General features: G+C 42.0%; 1 protein-coding gene, 1 non-coding gene and 1 pseudogene across 2 annotated transcripts in view; 2 read left to right on the plus strand and 1 right to left on the minus strand.

The window, feature by feature from the left end:
• The window catches only part of CUNH16orf96 (chromosome unknown C16orf96 homolog), a 46,547-nt gene that overhangs the window by 17,082 nt on the left and 21,005 nt on the right, over nt 1-8,460 (minus strand). The window contains exons 3-6 of the mRNA XM_006914179.2: nt 2,970-3,074; nt 2,097-2,177; nt 1,802-1,888; nt 175-1,678 (exon numbers count right to left, since the gene is read on the minus strand). Of these exons, the coding sequence (XP_006914241.1) occupies nt 175-1,678; nt 1,802-1,888; nt 2,097-2,177; nt 2,970-3,074 (1,777 nt within the window). The remainder of the gene's footprint in view (nt 1-174; nt 1,679-1,801; nt 1,889-2,096; nt 2,178-2,969; nt 3,075-8,460) is intronic.
• LOC112481586 lies at nt 4,058-4,176 on the plus strand (annotated as a pseudogene).
• Nucleotides 6,015-6,133, plus strand: LOC112481659. Its single transcript, XR_003046993.1, has one exon. It is a non-coding gene; the product is annotated as a 5S ribosomal RNA (ribosomal RNA).

Below are 8,460 nucleotides of genomic sequence, written 5' to 3' on the forward strand. Positions count from 1 at the left end.
GTAAAGAATAGACTAGAATAATAAGAGGCTGATGCTTACACTAAAGGAATAAATGGCAAATGGTTGAATGTAGATTTTGTTGGGGCAGCTAAACAAAGGAAAGGGGGTGCTTCCTAAAGGCCACGGGGAGGGTCTGAGCCCTTGCCACCCTTCTCAGAGCCGGGCTGGGCCTACCTAGGTAACTCAAGCGCTGTTGCAGGTTGGTCGACAGCTGGGCAAATTCTTCTTTCAGGGAGTCGTGTCTAATGGGCATCTGGGCTATGTGGTTCATGGAATACCTGACAGCTTTCTTCTTGTCTTCAGGAGTCACAGCCTGTTTGGCGGCTAGCATGGCCTGGGACAGGGCCGTATCAGGAGGGATATAAGAAGAATATAAAGAAGTGAGGTCTTCGTAGTCCAGCTCTTGTAAGTTTTCCATCTCAGTTTCACTGGTGAAGGCCATGGAGGTTGTGGCCCCACGTAAAGACCCTGCGCCCATGACGTCTGCCAAAACCCCTAAGGGCCCAGATGCAGCCGTGGTCGTTGCTACGGAGGCCAATTTGGTGGCAGGCGCATCCCTGATGACCTTGCTGGCAGCCTCCGCTGCCTGGGCTGCTGAAGCCGCAGCAGCTGCATAGGCGGCAGCTGCGGCGGCTGCAATGGCAGCAGTGGTTTTTACTTGCTGAAAGGCAGACCGGGGACTCTTTAGGGGTGCTTCCTTGGAGGCCTCAGCCTTGGGAGCTCTGTCCGGAGAGACTTCTGCGTAATCTTCATTTTCTGAGACAGCTGGGAGCTGGTGAATCGCCTGCTGGTGAGACTGTAACCGTACCTGACGAGGCCAAGCTGAGCCAAACTCTGTGGCTGGTCGTGGGGCCCTGAGGCCCTGGAACAGAGCAGACAGGGGACCCGATGGGCCTGGGCCAGGCTGGAAGTAACGTTGTCCCCTAAAAGGCCCAGTGCTAGGTCTGGGCAAGCCTCTGGGAGGAGGCCAGCCTCCTGGAAGCGGCCAGCTTCTGGGAGGAGGCCAGCCTCCTGGAGGTGGCCGGCCTCCGGGAGGCAGCCGGCCTCCCGGAGGTGGCCAGCCTCCTAGAGGCATAGGCCAGAATCCTGCTGGTATGGGCTGTAGGCCTGGGGGTGGGGCAGGCCCAGGCTCGGGGACTGATCCAGGCCCAGGCCTGGGGACTGCTCCAGGGGCAAGCTCAGGTCCATGCACAGGCCCAGGTCCAAATGCAGGCCCAGGTCCAAATGCAGGCCCAGGTCCAAATGCAGGCCCAGGTCTGGGGGCAGGCCCAGGTCTGAACGCAGGCCAAGGTGCTAGCGTGAACCCAGGTGTCAGACTGGGTTCCAGCATGGGCTCCAGTGCAGACATGGGCTCAGCCTCTGGCCCTGGCACAGAACCAGGCTCAGGTCCAGGTACAAGTCCAGGCTTGGGTGCTGACTGAGGCTCGAGCACCTGAGGCTGGCCCAGCTCCTCGGCCCCTGTGAATGGAACTGCCTGGGTAGACTCCTCTTCCTGTAGTTGGCCTGGGGCCTGGTATTGCCAGATGGACTCCAGGAGCTTGGGGAGTTGGATGGTCTCTGGGACCTGGCTATGATCAACACTCTCGAGGTATGTGGTAGTCTGGGGAAGGTCAGTTTCTTGTAGCTGCTCTGCGACCTGCCACAGCTCAGAATCTTCCAGCTGTAGTGAAGCAGCTTCCTGTGGAAAAGTTCCCTGCAGAAAATGGGGCTGGGCTGGCCAGGTCTGCTCCAGGCCAGCTCAGCGCTCACCCTACCCACTCCCTCACCCCTACTTCCCTCTCCTCTATCTTCCTTCACTTACTGGGGTGAACATGGCCTCATGGAGGCTGCTCCAGAGTACTATGTCCTCAGCTTTGGGGATGGTGAGAATCTTTTTCTGAAGAGTCATCTGTGGGATGAGGGAGGGGGTCAGGAATGAGGGGTGTGGACCTGGTGGGCATGATGTCTTTGGCTGGCTCCCTTGTCTACAATGCCCTCCAAACTTGCAAGTTAATGAGCCTTTGCAGATCATGTTCTCCTTACCCCTCCATGTCCCCAGCACCCCTGAATCTGGAGGTCAGGTGACCAGGGATAGAGGATAGGCCTGAGATCCTCACCATGTCCTGCTGCATCTTATTCATCTTCTGGTTCTGCCCTTTCAAGTCTTCAAAGGAAGTGTCTATTTTTTCCAAGCGTATCTGTCAAATGAGCCAAACCCATGGTCAGGGGTACAAGTTCTGGTCCCAGCTATGCTTTTCTCACTACTCAAATACAAGGACTTAGCTCTAGGTGACTAAGAACTGGAGAAGGAAGAATAGATTTCAAAGCAAGTGTTTCTCAGAGAGTGAGAAAAGGGTAGGAAAGGGTTCCCTGGGCATGTACATTTGGGAAATGTTGGGCTTAAAAAGCATTCAATGCGTTTTTGTAGAGTAGGACTTCTCAGAGCCTTTAAAGAGCCTTTAATGGGCTGGGTCAATGTCCTTGTGGCTATGGAGGGAGCCAGAATGTAGGCCTATGCTAGGTTTACTCCACTTCTCAATTGGGATAGCGCTAGAAGAGGAAGAAGTGCTCTCTTTCTCCTAAGTTGATGGAATATAAGCCTGGGGTCACCAAGACTTGGGGAGTACCTGCCTGAATATGACGCTAACCCAAACTAAAATGATCACTGAACGAGAGATGTTGATGTGGCGTGAGCACCATGATCTAGCTGTACCTGAAGGCCTCCCTGGACTTCTTAGTATATGAGACAATAAATTCTCTTATTTTGCTTACATCAGAATGAACTAGATTTATGTAACTAGTATAGCATGGTGCAAACCATCAAGAGTTCAGTGGGATCGACCAAGTGGCTGGGCCACATCAGCCTCCTTTTCTTGCCCCCAGGGCTGTGTTCTTTGACTAAGAATGGGCTTCCTAGATTTATCCTGTCACCCCAACCACCAGAGGTCTGAGCGGCATGGCCAGCTTGGAGGATGCTGGGGAGGGTCTACCTTATCAAACATGTTCTTTAGCATGTCCACATCCTTCCTTAGGGTTTCCGTGGTGACCTTGAGAGCATGAATGTTGGTGAGCAAATCCTGCAGGGTCTTCATAGACTGAAGAGGGAGAGAGGAGGGGAAAACATGAAGTTGGGTGTGGCTGGGGGAGAAGACAAGAGAAGTGTGAAAATTCTGATGACTGCCATGGTCCAAGAAGTCCTCTGGGCTCTCCCAAAGCCTAAGCTGGAACATACTCAGAGGCTAGCAAATAACATTAAAATCCACAGTGCTCTGAGTGCTCAGATGGCCTGCGTGAACAGGAGGCAACCCTGTGTTGAATGTATTCAGTAACCGGGAATCACTCATAGTGAAGCATCTCGTGCCCTTGGGTGGGAACCACTGCAGGATAGGCAAGGGAGTTATGACTGGATTTACATTTTTAAAGGGTCCTGGCAGCATGTGTAGATTGGCCCTGGGACAGTAACAGGGGAAGCCAGAGGGCCAGTGAGGAAACTTCCAGGCAAGAGCTTATGGATGCAATGCCGGACTCATAGATCAGTTTTACCACTGACTGGGGCTGTTATTGAATCTTTCTAAGTTTTCGATTCCTCAATCATAAAATGGGTATGAAAAAAAAAATAATGTACATAAAGGGCCTAGCACATCATACTAAGCAAAATAAGCCAGACAGAAAAAGTTGAAAATCACATATCACTTATATGTGGGATATAAACCTAAAAGCAACAAATGAACAGGACAAACAAACAGAGACTCATGGACATGGACAATGGACTAGTGATTACCAGAGGGTAGGGGGAAGGGGGGAGGTAGACAGGGGAAAAATTTAAATAATTTCTTCAATATAATTAATTAAAATATATAAAAATTATAAAATATATAAAAAAATAATTTAAAAAATATATAAGATGCAGAAAGAAAGAGCTATTCCGTTGGGGGAGGTGGTTTCTTAGGAGGTGCGCTGCTTTATTCAAATAATGACAGATGAGAATGGGGGTGGGGAAAACATTAATTTCTATTTTAAAATATCTGTTACTGTGGTAAAATATACATAACAAAGTTTACCATTAAAAAAAAAGGGGGTCTACCGCCATGCTACCCTAAATAAGCTTGATCCTGTCTGATCTCAGAAGCTAAGCAGGGTCAGGCCTGGTTAGTACTTGGATGGGAGACCATCTAGGAAAACCAGGTGCTATAGGCATGAAAAAAAAGGTTGTAAGCTGTCAAGGTCCTTGCAATCTGTGAAGTCAACCAAGGTTTGCCTTGCCTAAAAAAAATGAATACATAAAAATAAATAAATAAATACATACATACATACATACATACATAAAATTTTTTTAAAAAGGGGCCTAGTACACAGCTAGGCATTCAACTAACAAAAATTACTAATAGCATAATGGTAGAAGTCCTTCTTATCAGTAATTATATTAAATGTAAGTGGATTAAACTTTCCATTAAGAGGCATAGATGGGCTGAATGGATAAAAAAACATGATCCAAACTTACAGTGTTTTATAAGAGACATATTTTAGATTCAAAGATGCAAATAGGTTGAAAATAAAAAGACATAAAAAATATATCATGTAAGCAGTAACCAAAAGAGAACTGGAGTGGCTATACTGATACCAGACAAAATAGACTTCAAGACAAAAATTGTTACTAGAGACACAGAGAGACATTTATAATAAGATAGAAGGTCGATCCATCAGGAAGATACAATAAGTATAAACATATATGCACCTAACAATGGAGCCTCAAAATACATGAAGCAAAGACTAACAAAACTGAATGGTGAAACAGACATTTCAATAAGAATAGTTAGAGACTTCAATACCTCATTTTTGATAATGGATAAAATGACTACACAGCTCAGCAAAGAAAAAGATTTGAACAAAGCTATAAAGCAGCTAGACATAACAGACATCTATAGAACACTCCACTCACCAATGGCAGAATACACATTCTTCTCAAGCATACATAGAATATTCTACAAGATAGACCATATGCTAGGCCATAATACAAGTCTCAATAAATTTAAAAAGCACTGAAGTAATACAAAGTGTATACTCTGACTACAATGGAATTAAATTAGAAATCAATAACAGAAGTTATTAGAAATCCACAAATACATGGATATTAAACAACACTCTCCTATATAACCAATGGGCCAAAGAATAAATCACAAAGGAAATTAGAAAACACTTTGAGATGAATTAAAATGAAAACACAACACATCAAAATTTATGGGATGCAGCTAAGCAGTGTTTAGAGAAAAATTTTAGCTGGATGTGACTACATTAACAAAGAAGAAAGATCTTAAATCGATAGCCTAAACTTCCACCTTAAGACACTGGGAAAAAAACAAACAGTGAGCTAAACCTAAAGCAAGTAAAAAAGTGAAACAATAAAGATTAGAGAGGAAACTAATAAAATAGAGACTAGAAAAATAACAGAGGAAGTCAATGAAACTAAAATCTGGTTCTTTGAAAAAAAAATCAACAAAATTTGCAACCCTGTAGCTAGATTAACCAAGAAAAAAGAGATAACTCAAATTATTAGAATCAAAAGTGAAAGAGGGAACATTAGTATTGACTCTACAGAAATAAAAGCAACTATAAAGGAATACTGCATATTAACTGCATACTAACAAATTAGACAAGTGGGACGAAATGGACAAATTCCTAGAAAAACATAAACTACCAAAATGACTCAAGAAGAAATAGATAATCTGAAAGACCTAAAATAAGTGAAAAAATTGCAGTAGTAATACAAAATACCAAAAAGAAAGGCCCAGGCCCATATGGCTTCATCTCTGACTTCTATCGAATATTTAAAGCAGATTTAATACCAATTCTTCACAAAATTTTCCAAAAATTGAAGAATTCCAAACTCATTCCATGTGTCTAGTATACTGATACCAAAATCAGACAAAGACATCCCAAGAAAACTAGAATATGAATGCATAAATCCTGAACGAAATACTAGCAAATAGAATCCAGCAACATATTGGGTAAATAACCCAGTTAAAAATGGGCAAAGAGTCTACGGCCATGCTACCCTGAACAAGCCCGATCCCATCTGATCTCGGAAGCTAAGCAGGGTTGGGCCTGGTTAGTACTTGGATGGGAGACCACCTAGGAAGACCAGGTGCTGTAGGTGCAAAAAATAAAAAAACAAGGGATTGTAAGCTGCGAAGGTCCTTGCAATCTGTGAGGTCAACCAAGGGGTTGCCTGGCCTAAAAAATAAAAATTAAAATAAATAAAGAAATAAAATAAAAACGGGCTAAGATCTGCATAGACATTTCTCCAAAGAAACACAAATGGCCAATAAGCACTTGAAAAGATGCTCAACATTAGCCATCAGAGAAATGTAACTCAAAATCACAATGAGATACCACTTCACATCCACTAGGTTGGTTAGAATCAAAAGTCAGATAATAATAAGTATTGATGAGAATGTGGAGAAATTGGAACCCTCATACACTACTGATGGGAAGGTATAATGGCGCAGCCATTTTAGAAAACAGTGTAGCAGTTCCACACAAGATTAAACAGTTATATGACCAAGCAAGTCCATTCCTAGTGATATACCCAAGAGAAATGAAAACATAGGTCCATAAATTTGTACATAAATGTTTATAGCAGCTTCATTCATAATAGCCAAAAAAGTGGGAACGACCCAAATGTCAGTGAACTGACAGATGAATAAACAAAATATGATATATTCACAAGAAGGAATATTAGTCATAAAAAGAAATGAAGTACTGATGCTACGAGGATGAACCTTGGAAAGGTTATGGTCAGTGAAGGAAGCCAAACACAAAGACCACATATCACACATAATGTGTGATTCCATTTATATGAAATGTCCGGAATATGCAAATCCATAGGGACAGAAAGTAAATTAGTGGTTGTTTATGGCTGGGGAGTGGGGTGAGGATTGAGGGAATAGAGTGGTGATAACTAAAGGGTATAGGGTTTCTTTCTGAAGTGATGAAAATATTCTAAAGTTGATTGTGGTGATGGTTGTCCAACTCTTTAAATACAATAAAAACTATTGCACTGTACAATCTTCTAATGGGCGAATTCTATGGTATGTGAATTACATCACAATAAAGCTGATACATACATATATACATATAAGCATCCCATGTTCTTGGATTGGAAGACTTCCCAAACAGATTCAGCTCAACCCCTATAAAAATGCCAGTTGGTTCTTTTTTGCAGAAATTGACAACCTTATCCTAAAATTCATATGCAAATGCGAGAGACTCTGAATAGCCAAAGAATCTTGAAAAAGAAGAACAAAGTTAGAGGACACACTTCCTGATTTCCAAATTTTCTACGAAGTTACAGTAAGCAAGACAGTGTGGTACTGGCATAAGGAAAGATATACATATACATATATATGTAAATATATCAATGGAAGAGAAATCAGAGTTCAGAAATAAACCCTCACATTTACAGTCAATTAATTTTTTTGATAAGGGTGCCCAAACAAATTAATAGGAAAGAAGTCTTCAACAAATGGTGTGGAACAGCTGGTTATCCACATACAAAAGAATGAAGCTGGACTGCTACCTCACGCCATATATAAAAATTAACTGAAAATGGTTCATAGATCTAAATGTAAGAGATAAACTATAAACTATTTACTCCTGTGTTCTAGAAGAAAAAACAGGAGTAAATCTTTGCGACCTTGGTTAGGCAATGGTTTCTTAGACACATCACCGAAAGCATAAGTGACACCCTTTACCCACAAAAAAAGAAAAAGAAAAAAGGGATAAATTGGACTTCATCAAAATTTAAAACTTTGTGTATCAAAGTATATGCCATCAAGAAAGTGAAAAGATAACTCACGGAATGATAGAAAACATTTCAAATTATATACGTACAACACATATGCAGAATATATAAAGAATTCTTACAACTTAACAACAAAGACACAAATTACCCAATTAAAAGTGGGCAAATCATCTAAATAGACATTTCTCCAAAGAAGATATACAAATGGCAAATAAGCACATGAAAAGATGCTGAACATCATTAGTCACCAGGGAAATGCAAATAAAAAACACAATGAGACAGGCTTCGCACTCACTAGGATGGCTATGATAAAAAAGACAGACAGTAAGAAGTGTTGGTAAGAAGTGTTGGTGGAGAAACTGGAACACTCATACACTGATGGAAATGTAAACTGCAATCTCTTTGGAAAACAGTCTAGCAGTTCTCCAAACTTGAAACATAATCATATGATCCAGCAATTCCATCCCTAGGTATATGCCCAAGAAAAATAAAAAACATATGTTCACAGAAAAACTCGTATGCAAATGTTCGTAGCAGCACTACGCAGAATAGCCTACAGATAGAAACAGCCAAATGTCCATCAACTGATAAATGAAATTGGGATTTTACTTGGCAATAAAAAGAATAAAGTACTGATACATGCTACAGCATGAATAAACCTTGAAAACATTATGGTAAGT

Source organism: Pteropus alecto, unplaced genomic scaffold (genome assembly GCF_000325575.1).
Source record: "Pteropus alecto unplaced genomic scaffold, ASM32557v1 scaffold44, whole genome shotgun sequence".
Classification (NCBI taxonomy): domain Eukaryota; kingdom Metazoa; phylum Chordata; class Mammalia; order Chiroptera; family Pteropodidae; genus Pteropus; species Pteropus alecto.